Source organism: Stegostoma tigrinum, chromosome 24, assembly GCF_030684315.1.
Source record: "Stegostoma tigrinum isolate sSteTig4 chromosome 24, sSteTig4.hap1, whole genome shotgun sequence".
Lineage (NCBI taxonomy): Eukaryota > Metazoa > Chordata > Chondrichthyes > Orectolobiformes > Stegostomatidae > Stegostoma > Stegostoma tigrinum.
In genome coordinates this window covers 1,383,440-1,402,485 of record NC_081377.1, presented here as the reverse complement: position 1 = coordinate 1,402,485, position 19,046 = coordinate 1,383,440, and the positions used below count along the sequence as shown (strand labels likewise).

General features: G+C 43.1%; 1 protein-coding gene across 1 annotated transcript in view; it reads left to right on the top strand.

Annotated features, from left to right (window-relative positions):
- LOC125464871 (potassium voltage-gated channel subfamily KQT member 4-like) overlaps window positions 1-19,046 on the top strand; it is a 534,184-nt gene that overhangs the window by 392,701 nt on the left and 122,437 nt on the right. The window contains exon 8 of the mRNA XM_059654245.1: window positions 3,460-3,552. Within this exon, the coding sequence (XP_059510228.1) occupies window positions 3,460-3,552 (93 nt within the window). The remainder of the gene's footprint in view (window positions 1-3,459; window positions 3,553-19,046) is intronic.

The following is a 19,046-nucleotide window of genomic DNA, read 5'->3' as shown; positions in this document are numbered from 1 at the left end:
CATTACAGGGAGGCTCTCCATTGTGATGAAAATAACAGAAATGCCCTGAAGTCAGAAGTTTCACCTCAGAACAAGGCATTCCCACTTTTGTGAGGAAGGGGGAGTCAGGTTGGGTTTGTGCCACTCTGTTTTACAGAGTTAGCTGGACAATGAAATCTTCCCCTGAAGTGAGATTTTAAGTTTCCTTTAGCCTGGAGATCTGTGCACACACAGAACACTTGCTGAGAGCTGATTTGAACCTTGGGGATTGATTGGATACCATTCACAGACATTAGGTTCTTGTCTAGAGCATCTTTTAGAGGTGGGATCTTGCACCCTTTTTGAGGATTTTTGGTATCCTTAGGGGTGTCAGGTATCCTTTGGGATTGTTGACAATAGAGAAGATTGTTCTGAAAAAGTGAATAAACCCTTTGTAACTGTTAAACCGTCAAAGGATGGCCAAACCTAACAAGAAAATATAGTTTGTGACATCGAACTTTAACTAAAGGAACTTTTTTTGATATACGCATGGTTACTTGAAGATACAAAGTAAGAAATAGTAGAAACTGTAAGTTGGTAAAGGGTATGAGAGGTAATGGGGAATTTTTTAAGGTGTATAGGATACTATAAGTTGTTCATTGAGCCATATGGGATTTGCAGACAGTGGTGCGGATGAGTATTGGGACACTGAGGCAGTTGAGAGGGTTGGAAGGCTGCTGTCTAGGATTTACTACTGGCCCCGAAGCTGTTGGTGGTGAGTTGTTTCCTTGAGCTGATACAGTCATTATGCTGAAGAGACAGCTACAGTGTGTTAAGAAGGGAATTATAAGATTTGACCCAGTGACAGTGAAGGAAAGGTGATATATTTCCAAGGATGATGTGCGGTCTGGAGTGGAACATTCAGGTGTTAGTGTTCCCATGTATCTACTGCCCTTGTTTTTCTAGATGTAGTGGTTTGGAAGATGTTGTTGAAAGAGTCTGAGTAAGTTACTGATATATGTTTCATTGTTCTATTTTAACTTTTGTACAGAGTGCTGGAACCCTGAGGCAGATTTTCTGCCTGGCCCACCTTGGCAACTAGCAGTCCACTAGTCTTTTCTCAGCTGACCCAGCCTAACTTCCAGTCTGACTTAACTCTCCACAAATCTGAAATGTGAAGTGTCGATAGGTGTTTATAGAGTGTGGGTTGGTGGACCTGAGCAAGGAGTGAATATATTAAGGTCAATATTACTTGCATCCAGTCTCCTTCATGTCAGTACGTCATGGGAATTGTTCTTTGTGGCTGACGGAGTGCTGCACATTCAGGGCTAGATAGTGGAGATCTTAGAAATTGTCTGCTATTAGTGATGGACATTGGTGCTGAATGCTATGAAACTCCCCATGATAGAGCTGTCTATGAACACATAATATATTCAGAAGTGAAGCTCAGGCAATTGGTGAGGGAGCAGAAGGTGATGATATTCTAAGTGCAGTTTTTTCTTGATGAGAAGAAAATGTTTAGATACTTTAAAAACAAGTGCCCTTGAAACCCAAGATAATAAAGTGTGAAGCTGGATGAACACAGCAGGCCAAGCAGCATCTCAGGAGCACAAAAGCTGACGTTTCGGGCCTAGACCCTTCGTCAGAGAGGGGGATGGGGTGAGGGTTCTGCAATAAATAGGGAGAGAAGGGGAGGCGGACTGAAGATGGAGAGAAAAGAAGATAGGTGGAGAGGAGAGTATAGGTGGGGAGGTAGGGAGGGGATAGGTCAGTCCAGGGAAGACGGACAGGTCAAGGAGGTGGGATGAGGTTAGTAGGTAGGAAATGGAGGTGCGGCTTGGGATGGAGGAAAGGATGGGTGAGAGGAAGAACAGGTTAGGGATGCAGAGACAGGCTGAGCTGGTTTTGGGATGCAGTGGGTGGAGGGGAAGAGCTGGGCTGGTTTTGTGGTGCAATGGGGGGAGGGGACGAACTGGGCTGGTTTTGGGATGCGGTGAGGGAAGGGGAGATTTTGAAGCTGGTGAAGTCCACATTGATACCATTGGGCTGCAGGGCTCCCAAGCGGAATATGAGTTGCTGTTCCTGCAACCTTCGGGTGGCATCATTGTGGCACTTCAGGAGGCCCATGATGGACATGTCATCTAAAGAATGGGAGGGAGTGTTAAAATGGTTCGCGACTGGGAGGTGCAGTTGTTTATTGTGAACCGAGCGGAGGTGTTCTGCAAAGTGGTCCCCAAGCCTCCGCACTCCCCCTCCCATTCTTTAGATGCATGTCCATCATGGGCCTCCTGCAGTGCCACACTGATGCCACCCAAAGGTTGCAGGAACAGCAACTCATATTCCGCTTGGGAACCCTGCAGACCAATGGTATCAATGTGGACTTCACCAGCTTCAAAATCTCCCCTTGCCCCACCGCATCCCAAAACCAGCCTAGTTCGTCCCCTCCCCCCAGTGCATCCCAAAACCAGCCCAGCCTGTCTCTGCCTCCCTAACCTGTTATTCCTCTCACCCATCCCTTCCTCCCACCCCAAGCCGCACTTCCATTTCCTACCTACTCACCTCATCCCACCTCCTTGACCTGTCCGTCTTCCCTGGACTGACCTATCCCCTCGCTACCTCCCCACCTATACTCTCCTCTCCATCTATCTTCTTTTCTCTCCATCTTCAGTCCGCCTCCCCCTCTCTCCCTATTTATTCCAGAACCCTCACCCCATCCCCCTCTCTGATGAAGGGTCTAGGCCCGAAACGTCAGTTTTTGTGCTCCTGAGATGCTGCTTGGCCTGCTGTGTTCATCCAGCTTCACACTTTATTATCTTGGATTCTCCAGCATCTGCAGTTCCCATTATCACTGCCCTTGGAACCCATTCAGGGTGAGTATTCATGATTCACTGTACTAGGCGGCATCATGGCTCAGCAGTTAGCACTGCAGCCTCACAGTGCCAGGGACCCAGGTTCGATTCCAACCTCGGGTAACTGTCTGTGCGGAGTTTGCACATTCTCCCCATGTCTGCGTGGGTTTCCTCCGGGTGCTCTGGTTTCCTCCCACAGTCCAAAGATGTGCAGACTAGGTGAATTGGCCATGCTAAATTGCCCGTAGTGTTTAGGGGAATGGGGATGGGTTTGGGTGGGATGCTTCAAGGGACGGTGTGGACTTATTGGGCCGAAGGGCCTGTTTCCATACTGTAGGCAATCTAATCTAATCTAATCTACTGCCAAGAATCTGAATCCTTTTAATCACAACTTTGTTATTAATTTGTGGATTTCAACAGAGTGCCACAGATTATTATATATTATTTCACATGCGCTGATAATAGTACATACTGTTTTCTTATACATATAAGTGTGCAATGCCTAATTAAACAATGCAATTTCTCTCCACATAAATTTCCCATTATCTTGCATGTTGTTTTATGTGCCACTTTTTATTTTGCTTTCTCTTGTCCTGTCCTGTTTGATGGTTTGATCTGTTGGTGTGTGTCTTTCTCTGTTTTGTTTATCCAGGCTGCTTGGCGTCTCTACTCTACAGATGTGAGTCGGCCATACCTGACGGCCACCTGGTATTACTATGACAGTGTTCTACCTTCGTTCAGGCATGTACCCACACACCACTGAAGTAACAATATGTCATATCGACCTGCCTTTCAGTTTCTACCTGACTTCAATATTCCCTCTGTCTAATCTGTGTTGGTGCAATGAAGAGAAAACACCAATTTAATTGGTCTGCCAGGCAGTCCATTGAGATCTTATAGAATTGATTATTTCTTGGCCCAGATGGCTTAATCCCTGATATATATAATCTGAACATTGCAGGAGTCACAAGTGAATTCTTGAAAAATTCCAGTTTTGGACTTGGTACCCGAGAAGGGGAAATCAGTCCAAGTCACCACTCCTCAGTTCACTGCTGTGGGTGTACTTTTGTGGATGGACACAATTCTAGGCTTGACATGCCTCTCTTCTAATCATTTTACCCATCAGCATTCATTCTCTGAGCTCATACGTCGAGATTAGACAAATTGCAGGTAGCTGCTACTGGAAGCATAACATGAATCCACATTCTCAAGAGAAATGTGGTCCTCCTGAAAGTTTTTATTTTTCACATTGCTAATTGACATTTTAGAGTTGTGCCACAAATACTTAATAACATCATTATTTTGCACAAGTGACAATTAATAATGTGTAATCTGGTGCATGAGTGTCAGCAGATTCTATAATATAGAAGTATTATTGCTTGAAAACTTTAGAAAGAAAACTTTCGTCGAGCATATGTTTCTTGTTTCTGTGGTTGCTGGCAGACCAAGAATAAAAGTTCTTTTCTCTTTGTTGCGCATTATGCTGTTGTATTCCTGCCATATTCAATGGTATTGAAGAGCTTGTGCATCCCCATTGCCTTGTAATGGGAAAAGAGACAGCAACAACCTGTGTTGCAGTTTTAATGTTCCCATTTCATGTTATCCTGGCATTGTGTGAAATCTATGTCTTTTGCATTTATTTTCCATGAAATACCTGTGACCACTCAGGATTGTTTGTAGTGGAAGCATTTTATATTCAGTTTTCAAGACTATGGATTCACATTGAAGAGGTTAGGTTCATTTGATTCAACGTTATTTTCATACACATGTAGGACACTGCACACGGAATTGTTTGAAAACTGCTCAGAATTAAATCATTCATTCTTTCGTCCCTAGACACCCCAAGTTATCCTTCATTTGTTGTGACTTTTTTTTCAATTTGTGCAGTTTAAAAAGAGTCCTTAAACAACACAACATTGATGGTGCCTATATGACACTGATTTTCAGCGTCAATTGTTCAGATAAAAAGGAAATTAACTTTAGGCAGAGCATGTTTGTGCTAACGTTTGAAGAATAATCTAGTTGCAAAAGCATGAAATCGTTATAAAAGCACCCTATTCCTTGTGTCCAGTAGTGTGACATCAGTTACAAAGGGTTGGTGTCCAAAGTTCCTGAAAGCATTCATTCAGTTTAAATAGGGGAGAACATCAAAATAATCCAAGGAATCAACCCAGAGCTATATAGTTCCTGGAAACTCAGCAGCAGGGGCCATGGGATGGATAGTTGAACAGTTAAAAGTTTTATAAGACTGGATGGTTTGGAGTTGGCCATTCTCACCCTAGCTGTTACCCACATGGCAGTTCCACTCTTGTCGAAAGAGCCCCTCCAGAAGACAAAAGCCTCTGCTTGCACCTAACATTACTGAAACAATTGAAGAAAGAGTGAAGCCTGAACCAACTTTGAGTCCAGAAAATGATTATTATTTTGTTGTAGAGAATTCTGGAAAATCTCAGCAAATCTGGCAGCATCTGTAGATAGACAATCATAGTTAATGTTAACGAGCAACAGGAATGACATTTTGAGTCCAATATGACTGATATTGTACTCAAAACGTTAATTCTCTTCCTCTTTCCACAGGTGCTTCTAAATCTACTGAGTTTCTCCAGAATGTTAAGTTGTTTGTTTGTTTGTTGAATGTTTGTTTTAGATTTCCAGCAGCTGTTGTATTTTGCTCTTATTGTTTGGTTGCAAACCTTTTTCACACAAGTTGAGAGGGATGTACTTGGATTATAAATATTCTCCCTGGATGTTTCTTCCTCTTCAAATTAACAGAGACATTTTAGAGCTCATACTGCATTGTCTTGAGTCCACTGCACCAGTGTGGTTTGAGTGTATTGTCATGACCTAAGACAGACACACCCAACATACCTAACAAACCTCTGTGTGATTAGCCAGCATGTTACATTCAACAGCCTTTGACCAACTCAGTATAGACCTGGAACTGAGCTACATGATATCCTGGCTCCATAAAGTGGTTGGAATGCTTAAGCATTGCTCGAAGAGGCAGAGCTGCAAGGTTTTTTTTCCCCTGAATTGTCCCTGCGTTCCACAGCAACTTACCAGCACACATGCAGCAAAACAATTGAGCTTGTAAAATCCATGTATTCAGACGATGATCTTCTCCTGCCACCAAATAAATTTGCCAGTGTCAGTGGTGGCCGCTATTTATGTGTCGCTGACATAGGAGAAACCTCTCCCCTAAACTCAGCACAGTCCCAGCACATCAGGAGTATGTGGGCAGAAGTAATTTTTTAATACTGCACTGAAATAATCTGGGGAGCAGCCCCATTAAATTGCCTTGAAAAATTGGAATTAGAAACTTCCCTCTTGCTCTTTTTACTCCCAAGCTACAGTAGATATTGTAGTCTTCGACTGTTGTTAAAGACACCACAGATGATTACAATCTGAGTAGATTTTCATATAGACCGGGCAACAAACCTGCAAATGAAAAGCCAACTGAAACTTAAGCATTATTATTCAGTACCTGGAGTTCCTTTGAAACATTATCACGCCCATAACTATCTTTTTCTTTTAAGACAATTACTTTCAAAATCTTTTATATAACTGCCAATGTTCACTTCCATAATTAATTATTCTCCACACCTCATTTTCAGTTTTTATAGTGACAAATAAATATGCCAACCAGCCGACTTACGATTCCCATGTAGGGTATGCTTCCCCGGGATAAATCTTCTCCTAAGCTCTCCAGAAATGCCACCGTACATGTCAGGGTTAAGGACAGCTTGTTTATCTCTAGTTACCTTGAACTGAGTGGTTTGCTAGGCCATTTTAGAAGGCGGGCAATCACACAACTGGGAGGCTCGGGTGATGCCAGACCAGGTCAGGATGGCAAACTTCCTTCCTTGAAAGTATATTTGTTCTGACTGTGATGATGGAATACACTGATAACTAAGACCAACCATTCCACCAGTTACATATTCAATATAACTCTTGATTAAATAAACAAAATAACTAGTTATTTCTTTTGTACTGTTATTCAGAATAAAAAGAAGCCAAGCTTCCTTAATGAAATGAAACTAACCTGGTTATCAGGAGCAAACTCTCTTAAGGAAAGCAGCAAACACTGAATAACACCGAAGCTGTGATCCAGAATTAAAACTGTATACAATTAGACACATTACACACGGAATACAGGGGGAGGCAATGGCCTCTTGGTATTATTGCTAGACTATTAATCCAGAGACTCAGGCAATGTTCTGGGAACCTAAGTTCAAATTTTGCCATGGCAGATGGTAGAATTTGAATTCAATAATAATTTGGAAATAAGAATCTAATGATGGCTATGAAACCATTGCTGATTGTTGGGAATACCCATCTGTTTTACCTGATGTCCTCTCAGTAAGGAAATCTGCCACCCTTACCTCGTCTGGTATACATGTGACTGCAGATCCACACAATGCACTTGATTCATAAGAATGAGCGATAAATGTTGGTCCAGCCAGTGATACCCACATCCCATGAATGAATAAAAAAAATACAAAAAGATGTAGAGAAAACGCTTTTTAAAAAGGGCAAGGGTAAAGGAAATCCCTGAGGGTTAAGTATCAGGAACAAAGGGTAAAATGTAATGATTTTTCATATCCACTGGATTTCATACTAATGAAACAAATTGCTGACAGCCATAGATTGATGGAAATGCCCAATTCTGATTCTTGTCGACTTGGATTTGAGCCTTCTTCCGCTCTTTGGATGTTAGCAGTGGACAGAAATACTGGTTAACAAATTGTGGAGCTGGACGAACCCAGCAGGCCAAGCAGCATCTTAGGAGCATGAAAGCTGACATTTTGGGCCTTGACCCTTCATCAGAAAAGGGGGAGAGGGAGAGGATTCTGAAATAAATAGGGAGAGAAGGGGAGGCAAACCGAAGATGGATAGAGGAGAAGATAGGTGGAGAGGAGAGTATGGGTGGGGAGGTAGGGAGGGGATAGGTCAGTCCGGGGAGGATGGACAGGTCAAGGGGGCAGGATGAAGTTGGTAGGTAGGAAATGGAGGTGCGGCTTGAGGTAGGAGGTGGGGATAGGTGAGAGGAGGAACGGGTTGGGCAGGCAGGGACGAGCTGGGCTGGTTTTGGGATGCAGTGGGGGTAGGGGAGATTTTGAAGCTGGTGAAATCCACATTGACACCATTGGGCTGCAGGGTTCCCAAGCGGAATATGAGTTGCTGTTCCTGCAACCTACGAGTGGCATCATTATGGCACTGCAGGAGGCCCAGGATAGACATGTCATCTAAGGAATGTGAGAGGGAGTTGAAATGGTTCCCGACTGGGAGGTGCAGTTGTTTATTTCGTAGGTGTTCTGCAAAGCAGTCCCCAAGTCTCCGCTTGGTTTCCCCAATGTAGAGGAAGCCACACCAGGTACAGCAGATGCAGTATACCACATTGGCGGATGTGCCGGTGAACGTCTGCTTGATGTGGAAAGCCATCTTGGGGCCTGGGATGGGGGTGAGGGAGGAGGTGTGGGGGCAGGTGTAGCACTTCCTGCGGTTGCAGGGGAAAGTGCCGGGTATGGTGGGGTGGGAGGGGAGTGTGGAGTGAACAAGGGAGTCATGGAGAGAGTGGTCTCTCTGGAAGGCAGACAAGGGTGGGGTTGGAAAAATGTCTTTGGTGGTGGGGTTGGATTGTAGATGGCAGAAGTGTCAGAGGATGATGCGTTTTATGCGGAGGTTGGTGGGGTGGTATGTGAGGACGAGGGGGATTCTCTTTTGGCAGTTATTGCGGGGCGGGGTGTGAGGGATGTGTTGTGGGAAATGCGGGAGACACGGTCAAGGGCGTCCTTGTTCTTCAAGGACCGCAACTTCACCCCGCAATAACCGCCATAATTAACCTGTCCGTCCTCCCCGGACTGACCTGTCCCCTCCCTACCTCCCCACCTATACTCTCCTCTCCACCTATCTTCTTTTCTCTCCATCTTAGGTCCGCCTCCCCCTCTCTCCCTATTTATTTCAGAATCCTCTCCCCATCCCCCTTTTCTGATGAAGGGTCAAGTCCCGAAATGTCAGTTTTCGTGCTCCTAAGTTGCTGCTTGGCCTGCTGTGTTCATCCAGCTCCACACTTTGTTATCTCGGATTCTCCAGCATCTGCAGTTCCCATTATATCTGGCAGAAATACTGGCATTTGGTAATTCTATCAGTTTTCAGAGTTTTCTATTGAGAAAAGGATTTAAGGAAACGCTCACAGCTTTGAATTGTTTTCTCCACTCTGAAGTTTGAATCTGTAAAACAGAATTCTAAGACCAGAAAGGGTTTCCATGCAATAGTTTGCACAAAGGCCAACCATGGTACACATTAAACTGTTGCCTTCATTTCCAAGAGGTCACATGGTAACACCCCTGTCCATCCAGAAAATACTTTGAATCTCCCAGTTTTCCAAGTTTGTCCTTAAAAAGGTATTCCCAACAGATTAGATAAAGGAGTACTGCCATCCCTGAAAACAAATTCCAGCAAGAATCAGCACCATAAGCAAGGAAAACCCTGTTCACCCAATACTCTTAAACTTACTCTAGGCTAAAAATTATGAGCATGAGATTCCTGGCACCTGCCACCAGACTGAAGTGCAGTGAAACAAGATCTTATCTAGCCAGGTCCCAGGTCAGAGATCAAGTTGCTTAATGACAGCAGCGACTAGGGGACAGTAACATCAGCCACAATGCAGCTTCATCGATGTCCGAAGCTGTATCAGCGCGAGACTTTACAGTGAGGTGTCTATGTAACAATGATGCATGGCAGTGGCTGGAGCCGAGTGCTAGCCTGGATAGCTGCAGCGGAGACGAAGGATGGTATTCGTGGCAGTCAGAAGTGAAAGATGGCAGCAATGGCAGTCAGTTGCAAAGGATGACGGCAACGGCAAAGTTGCAGTCACGGCCAAAGCCTTGCGGCGATTGGCGGCGCAGCTGGTTGGCGAACACAGGCAGGTCTTAGCCCAGTGCAGGAAAACATTGCTAGTGCAGGGGACAACAAGCCTTGTTGGGGTATGCCTGGCTTGGAGCATTTGCAGATCCTTGACTTAAGAAAGGACTGTAATGTTTGACTTTTTAATTTTATATCTTTATTTTTCCACTTTTATACTAAGAAGACTGTGGAGTTTAATTTAGGTAAATGTAAGTGTTGCATTTGGGTGGATTTACACAGTCACTGATACGGCCATGGGGCGTGTTATAGAACAAAGAGATGCAGGAGTACAGGTTCATAGTTCCTTGAAAATTGAGTCACAAATAGACAGGGTGGTTAAGAAGGCTTTTGGCATGCTTACTTTCATCCGCCAGAGCATTGAGTATAGCAGTTGGGATGTCTTGTTGCAACTGGACAAGCCATTGGTAAGGCCACATTTGGAGTACTGCATACAGTTCTGGTCACCCTACTAGAGAAAGGATATTATTAAACCCGAAAGTGTGCAGAAAAGATTTACTGGAATGCTACCTGAACTGGAAGGTTTGAGTAATAAAAAAAGGTTAAATGGGCTGGGACTTTCGCTGGAGCGTAGCAGACTGAGAGTTGTCCTTGTAGAGGTCTGTAAAATTAAGAGAGGAGTAGATAAGGTAGATAGCCAACAGCGTTTCCCCATGATAAGAGAGTCTAAAACGAGCGGGTTTAGGTTTAAGGTGAGAGAGGTGAAATACAAAAGGGTCCAGAGGGGCAATCTCTTCACACAGAGTGTCGTGAGTGTCTGGAATGGGCTGCCACAGGTAATGGTAGAAGCGAGTGCAATTTTGTCATTTAAGAAACATTTAGTCAGGTACATGGGTGAGATAGGAATGGAGGGATATGGACCAAACTTAGGCAAATGGATCTAGTTTAATTGTGAAAACTGGGTGACATGGGCAAGTTGGGCTGAAGGGTCTGTTTCAGTGGTATAGACCTCTATGACTGTGGTGCTGAATGTTTCAACCTTATATCTTTATTTTTCTACTTCTGAAACTAAGATTTTGTTGCTAGGTATTTTGTACCTTAGGTAATGCCATGTGTGGGTGACATTATACACTTTTCGCTGTATCCTTGTACTCCATATTTGAGTACATGTGACAATAAATTGTGCCTGTGTCAATGATGCATGTCCCGGTATGCCTATCAGAAGATGAAGTGACTTAAAACGAGATACTTGATACATGGCAGGACTTTGGCAGGGTACATGGCTGAGGGTAAAATCGAAAAGGAATACTGTTTGTCACAGGGAATCCATATGCCTTCAAAGTCTGGTAATCACCCATTTTGGCTAATGATCTCACACTGCAATCATTTAAGTAAAGAATTGGGGAACTTGACTAGGTCCTCAATAAAACTTAATGATGATTACAGTCAACAAGCGCTATTGAGCTTGCTGGGAATTGCACTCGTGTGGGTCATTCATTACAGTGAGGAAATGCAAAGAAGATCCCACCCCGTGCCCTCATTAGAACTTAAAGGCCAGCAACAAATTGAAGATAATCCCTTTTTGAAATCTATGAACCCTTCAGCAGATCATCTCTCCAGCTGTTGGAATATGCACACATCCAAATTAGGTGCAGGAATAAGCCATTCAGCTCCTTGAGCCTGCTCTGATGTGCATTAAGATCATGATGAATCTGATTGTAACCCCAACTGCACATTCCTGCCGATGCCTCATCAACCCTTCACCCCCTTGATCTATCTCTGTCTTAAAAATCGTCAAAGATTTAGTTTCCACTGCTTTTTCAAGAAGACAGTTTCAAAGATACATGATCTTAAAATTATAAGATTGAAGAGCAGAATTAGGTCAGTTGGCCCATCTGCTATTTGATCATGGCCGATGTGTTTCTTAACCCGTTCTCCTGCAGTCTCCTATAACCTTTGATCCCCTTACCAGTCAAGAACCTATCCATCTATGTCTTAAATACATTTAATGATTTGGCCTCCACAACCTCCTTTGACAATGATTGCCATAGATTCACTGCCCTCTGGCTGAAGAAATTCCTTCTTGTCTAGTTCTGAAGGGTCATCCCTTCACCATGTCTGTGCCCTCATGTCCTAGTCTGTACAGTTAGTGGAAATATCTTCCCCATGCCCACACTATCCAGGCCTCTCAGTATTCTGTAAGTTTCAATGAGGACCCCTCATTCTTCAGAATTTCATCGAGTACGGGCCCAGAGTCCTCAAATGCTCTTCAAATGACAAGCCTTTCATTCTCAGGATCATTCATGTGAACCTCACCTAGGCCCGCTCCAAAGTTAACACATCCTTCCTTACATATGGAACTCAAAACTCCTCACAATATTCTAAATGCAGTCTGACCAGACCCCTGTACAGCATCAGCAGCATATCCCTGCACTTGTGTTCTGTATTTGTCTTCCAAATTGCCCACTGAAACTGTATGTCAACCTTAAGAGAATCCTAAACTAGAACTCTTAAATCCCTTTATGCTTCAGATTTCGAAAGCCTTTCCCCATTTAGAAAATAGTCAATGCCTCTTCTTGGAAACAAAAAGCATAACTTCACAGTTTTCTACATTGTATTCCATCTGCCACTTCTTTGCCCACTCTCCTAGCCTGTGCTAGGTGTATTGCAGCCTCTTTGTTTCGTCAACATGATCTTTGTGTCATCTGCACACTTCGCAAAATGTCCTCAGTTCCTTCATCCAGATCATTAATGTTTAATGTAAATAGTTATGGTCCCGATATTGATCCCTGCATGACGCCATAAGCCGCTGACTACATTCTGAAAAAGACCCCTTTATCCCCACTCTCTGCCTTCTGCCAGTCAGTCAATCTTCTCTCCATGAGAGTACCTTGCCCCAAAACCATGGGCTATTATCTTATTTAGCAGCTTCTTGTATGACACCTTGTTAAAGGTCTTCTGGAAATGCAAATAGATCTTATTCACTGGCTTACCTTTGTCGAACCTCCTTGTTTCCTCCCCAAGTAACTCCAACAGGTTTTTTAGATGTGATCTCCCCTTAACAAACCCATGCTGAGTCAGCCCTATCTTACCATATAGTTGTAAGTAGTCTACAATCTCAACCTTAATAATTGATTTCTAAAATCTAACCAATAACTGATTGCTCACTAACCGACCTATAATTTCCCATCTTCTGCCTCCCTCCCTTCTTAAACAAGGGTGATACATTTGCCATTTCCCAGTCCTCTGGGACTCTCCTTTGTTCCAGGGATTTCTGAAAGATCACCACCAATGCATCCACAATCTCCTCAGCTGTCACCTTCAGAACCCTAGGATATAGTCCACCTGGTCCATGTGATTTATCCACCTTCAGTCTTTTCAGCTTTCCCAGCATTTTCTCCTTAGTGATGGCCACGATACTCACCTCTGCCCTGACATTTTTGAAGTTCTGATTTGACTTAATCTTGTCTTGTGTATTTTGTTACAAAATACAGTAAAAAGTGTTGTACAGCGTCACCACTCTCTGGCACCTTCTTAAAACACAGATACAAAACTGAAAACTTAGAATATGAAGGCAGAAGAATAAAGAAAAAGTGTTCAACTTTACAGCCCTCCTTGTAAAGTTGTCCGCCATATGCTTGTTAGCCTGGCATGACTCCCTTCGCTTCCGCCACTGCAACTAGAACAGAAGTCGGCAGTCCTCAGTGCCATCTCGCCTCACCACAATGATGCCTCACTGGACCTTGCTAATGCGGATACCACCAGTACCACCAGATACCACATTGGCCCAAGCTCAACTCTGCTACCTCCATGATTCCAGCCCCTTCTTCTCCAACTGCAGGATAAATTTGATTATATATGGCCACTGCCCCAAGGAGTTCCTTCACCTTAAGCTCCCTAATCAAGCGTGCCTCATTAAACATCCATTAAACATTCATTTTCTGAAGAAGGGCCTAGGCCCAAAACGTCAGCCTCCCTGGTCCTCTGATGCTGCTTGGCCTGCTGCGTTCATCCAGCTCTACACCTTGTTACCTCATTAAACATCCCTGCGAGATGAATAAATTCTCCTCATTTCTGACTTAAAAAGTGACTCTTAGTTTTAAACATGGTCTCCTCATCCAGATTCTCCCACAAGAGGAAGTTTCCTTCCCACATTTATGCCATGAAGCCCCCTCAGATTGCTACATGTTTAAACCAAGTCTCTGCTTAATCTTCTAAACTCCACTGTGTACAAAATTACCCTGTCCAATCTTCTGTCGTAACACTGCCGACCCATTACAGACATTAGTCAAGAAAGCCTTAGGGCCATAGAGTCAGACAGCATGGAAACAGACTGTTCTGTCCAAATCATCCATTTATAAAGTCATGGGGGGCATAGATGGGGTGAATAGCCAAGATCTTTTTCATACGGTGGGGAGTCAAAAATTAGATGACATATTAAGATAAGAGGGAAAAACGTTAAAAAGAACCAGGTATACAAGGTAATGAGAGGCATAGATAGAGTTGATAGCCAGAGACTATTTCCCAGGGCAGAAATGGCTAGCACGAGGGGTCATAGTTTTAAGCTGGTTGGTGGAAAGTATAGAGGGGATGTCAGAGGCGGGTTCTTTACACAGAGAGTTGTGAGAGCATGGAATGCGTTGCCAGCAGCAGTTGTGGAAGCAAGGTCATTGGGGTCATTTAAGAGACTGCTGGACATGCATATGGTCACAGAAATTTGAGGGTGCATACATGAGGATCAATGGTTGGCACAACATTGTGGGCTGAAGGGCCTGTTCTGTGCTGTACTGTTCTATGTTCTAACCTGAAGAGTAACTTTTTCTTGCAAAAAGTGCTTTTATGTATGGAATGAACTGCCAGAGGAAGTGGTGGAAGTGGGTGAAATTCCAACATTTAGAAGGCATTTGTTTGGGTACATGAATAGGAAAGGTCGAGAGGAATATGGGTCAAATGCTGGCAAATGAGACTAGGTCAGACTGGGATGGTGAATGGCAGGTGTCTTTTCCCTAGGGTGGGTGATTTCAAGACTAGTGTGCATAATTTTAAGGTGAGAGGAGAACGATTTTAAAAAGACCATAAGGGGCAATTTTTTTACACAGTGATTCTTGGCTGGAATGAACTTCCAGAGGAAGTGGTGGATGCGGATGCAGTTACAATGTTTAAAATATATCTAGTTAAGGGCATGAATAAAAAATTGTTTGGAAGGATATGGGCCAAGCGCAAGAAAGTGAGACTGGTTTAGTTTTTAGTTTGGGATTATGGTCAGCATAATCCTGGTTGGAGTGAAGGGTTAGTTTCTGTGCTGTATGACCCGATGATTCATCCATGCTGACCAGACATCCCAACCTGACCCAGTCTCAGGAATTTATCTTCCTTTCACAGCAGTATCTTGATCATCTGGGGAAGTAGGCCATGAAATGGCAAATGGAGTTTAACATAGATAAGTGAAAGGTCTTGGATTTTGCAAGGCCAAATCAATGTAGGAGTTTCATGGTGAATGGAAGGGCCTTAAGGAGTGTAGTGGAACAGATCTGCCTTGGAGTTCAGGTGCACAGTTTTCTCAAAGTGGCGTCACAGATAGACACAGCAGTGAAGAAGGCTTTTGGCACACTGGCCATCAACAGCCAAGACATTGAGTATAGAAGTTGAGAAGTTATGTTGCAGTTGTGCATGACATTGGTGAGGCTGCACTTGGAGTATTATGTTCAGTTTTGGTCACCTTGCCATAGGAAGGATGTTATTAAACTGGAAAGAGTACAGAAGAAACAGACAAGGATGTCGCCAGGACTGAAGGGACTGAATTATAGGGAGAGGTTGGACAAGCTAGGACTTTTTTCTTGAGAGTGTAGGAGACTGAGGGGGGATCTTATAAAAATGTATAAGATCATGAGAGGCATGGATAGGTTGACTGCACTCAATCTTTTTCCCAGGATCAGGTAATCGAGGACTAGGGGGATCAGTCTAAGGTTAGGGGGGAAAGAATACACGGGAACCCAAGGGGCAACTTCTTTACACAGAGGGTGGTATGCGTATAGAATGAGCTGCCAGCAGAAGTGGTTGAGGCAGGTGCATTGACAACATTTAAAAGGCATTTTGGACAAATACATGGATAGGAATGGTTTTGAAGGATATGGGCCAAGTGCAGGGACATGAGGTTCGCATGGAAGGACATTTTGGTCGGCATGGACCAGTTTTGGCTGAAGGGCCTATCTCCAAGCTGTCGGACTCTCTGACACTATTTAAGCATTTTTAAGACCTCCAGCACCTCCACTCCTGTAACATGAACGCTTTGCAAGGCATCACTATTTATTACCCAAAATTCCCTCGTTTCCATGTCTTCCCCACAGTAAATATTGACGCAAAATATTCATTCAGTATCCCACCTATCTCCAGTGGTTCCACATCCAGATGGCCACATTGATCGGTAACGAGCCCTATTCTCTCCCTAGTTACTCTTTTGCCCGTAAAATTTTTATAGAATGTCTTTGTATTGTCCTTAACTCTATTTGCCAAAGGTATCTGATGTCCTCGTTTTGCTTTCCTGATTTCCATCTTAACTGTACTCTACTGCCCTTATGCTGATCTAGGGATTCACTCGATCCCATCTCTCTATACCTGACATATGCCTCTTTTTTCTTGACCACAGCCTCAGTTTCTCTAGTCATCCAACATTCCCTACAGCTTCCAGCCTTGCCCTTCACATTAATAGGAACACACTGTCTCTGACCTCTTGTTACTTCATTCTCGAAAGACTCCCCTTCACAACTGTCCTTTACCCCAATCTGCCTCCAATACATTTACGCCCATCCTTAAACAAATGACTAACACTGCATACAGTACTCCAAACGTGTTCTGACTAATGCCCTATATAACAGAATAATCTCCCCTATTTTTGTATTTAATACCTTTGAGTGGACAATAGCATTTTGTTGAGGATTAATTCTCTAAGAATGACACACATTCTGGATAGAATACTGGAATTTATGCTAGTAAGAGTGTGGCATAATGATTAGCAATGCTACCTCAGATTGCCAGGGGTCCAGCCTTGGGTGAATGTCTGCGTTGAGTTTGCATATTCTCCCCATGTCTGTGTGAATTTCTGCCATGCCTTCAGTTTCCTTCTATGGTCCAAAGATGTGCAGGCTAGGTGGATTGGCCATGCTACATTACCCCATAGTATCCAGAGATGTGAAGGTTAGGTGGATTAGCCATGATAAATGAGAGGTTACAAGGGATTAGTTGGGTCTGTGTGGGATACTCTTCGATGGATTGAATGGTCTCTTTCTGCACTATAGGATTCTATGAAGATCAGGATTTCCGCTTGGACCCCTCACCCTAGGCAAAATCTTGTTGAGGCGTCTCAGATCTCACCTGTTGGCCAAAGACCTGGAGAAAGATTTGCTTTGTCATACACCACTAGCCACCAATAAGCATTCCCCTGGACTCAAAATTACAGGCTCGGATGTTTTGGGACATAAGATCTAGGAGCAGGAGTGGATACTTCAGTCCCTTAAGCCTGCTTTGACATTTGATACAACCATGAGTAATGTCATCCTGGCCTCAACTCCACTTTCCTGCCTGCTCTCCATAGCCCTTCATTATTACTAAATTACTCAGTGTCTCATCATTTACCGTATTCTGGGATACCAAATTCCACAGATTCACAATCCCTTGTGAGAAGTAATTTCTCTTCGATTCCGTTTTAAATCTGCTACCCCTTATCCTACAATGATGTCAAAAATTACATGACACCAGGTTATAGACCAACAAGTTTAATTGAAGACACAAGCTTTCAGAGTCTTACTCCTTCTTCAGGTGTCAGTGAGGGAGGTGTCATCAGACACAGAATTTATGAGCAAAAGATCAAAGAGCCATAGAACTGATGAGGTGTTGAACAAATCTAAGATGGCTGTTAAATCTTTAATCAGAAATGATTAATGTGCAAAGTTGCAGATTTCTTTCAAGTCACTGCCCTGAGATAACTAAAGATTTTAACAGTTCCCTCAGTATACCAGAGGTGACATTTGGGATGTCAAGTCAATTAATCCAGCAAATAAGAAATGTCAATGCAAAAGAATTGAATTTCAGAGCCTTGCGCTCAGGGGCTACACATAGTCTCAAGCCACCATATTGGGCAAAGTGCTTTGTTGATTTGCATATGAATGTCACATTTAGCAATTATCATTAACTTCACAGACAAAACTATAGTGGCTTTTGTAATTTATTTTAAAATTTTAGAGCAACAAAATAAAGTTTTTATGTACTTTTGTGTGGTCATGTGGTTTAAATGGAAAATATTTGCTAATTCAGCATTATAATTATGCTGCAGAACCTGGCTTACAAGTTGACATTGTGCCCCAGTGTTCACCGTATGAGATTGTCCTGAGGGCTTTGCTGTACTCTGCTATATGCATGGCTCCATCCCAGTTATTACCTGGTGTTGCTGTCTCCTTTGTGTTCTCCTGTGTCGTGTGCACAGTGTGACTAAACGTTTTTCCTACTTTCAGTCTCAGCCTTTGCTGCATGAGAAGTTTCTTCCCAAATTGTTCAACTGAAAATTCTACTATTTCTGCACTATACCCCTTCTAATTCTTACCCTATTCTCCAAATTCCTTTACTTACCCCATCAGCTTTCATTTTTCTTTGGAGCAATACGCTTCAGGACAGCCAGCAGTAGTTTACCTGTCATCATTATAGCTGTCACTGATTATAACTTACGATCAGTTTGAATTGTACAGAAGTACCATTTGATGATCAATTCACTCTCCATTTTCCAGGGAACGGAACAATATCTGTTTTATGGAACGATTCATTAGTGTTTGTTCCCTAGATTAAATCTTGGCCCAAACGGAACCATATTTTTCATCAATGAGTTAGGTTAATGACAGTGAAGAAAATTCAATCCAACTAAAATGTTCTAAAATCCATATGAGTGCCTACATTGTATAAACATTTTTGACTTGATGCAGGTGAATCTGTAAATATGTTTTAATTTCAAAATTGGTCGAAGGAGTTTGTGTATTTAATTGCGTTGCGATACTGTTTTATAGCTAGCTCAAAAAGAACATATATCTTCATTCTCTGGATTAAATATCTTGCCCCATAAAATAATAGACACTGTTTAACTTGCTGAGGGTAGACAGCACCATATTCTACAATGCCCAAGTTTAATGTTGCAGTGAATACCTCCAGGTTGCAAACTAAGGGCTGAAATAATTACATGTTGATCACATAATGCCAGTTAGCTGTGATAGTTTGGAAATTGGAGAGCTTTAAGGGTGGATGGTAAAATCTAAAATAATTCCAACTGAAACTTAATTCTGTTCTTGTGAACCTCCTGAGCTTATCAACTTCAATATCTCATTCATCCTCCCT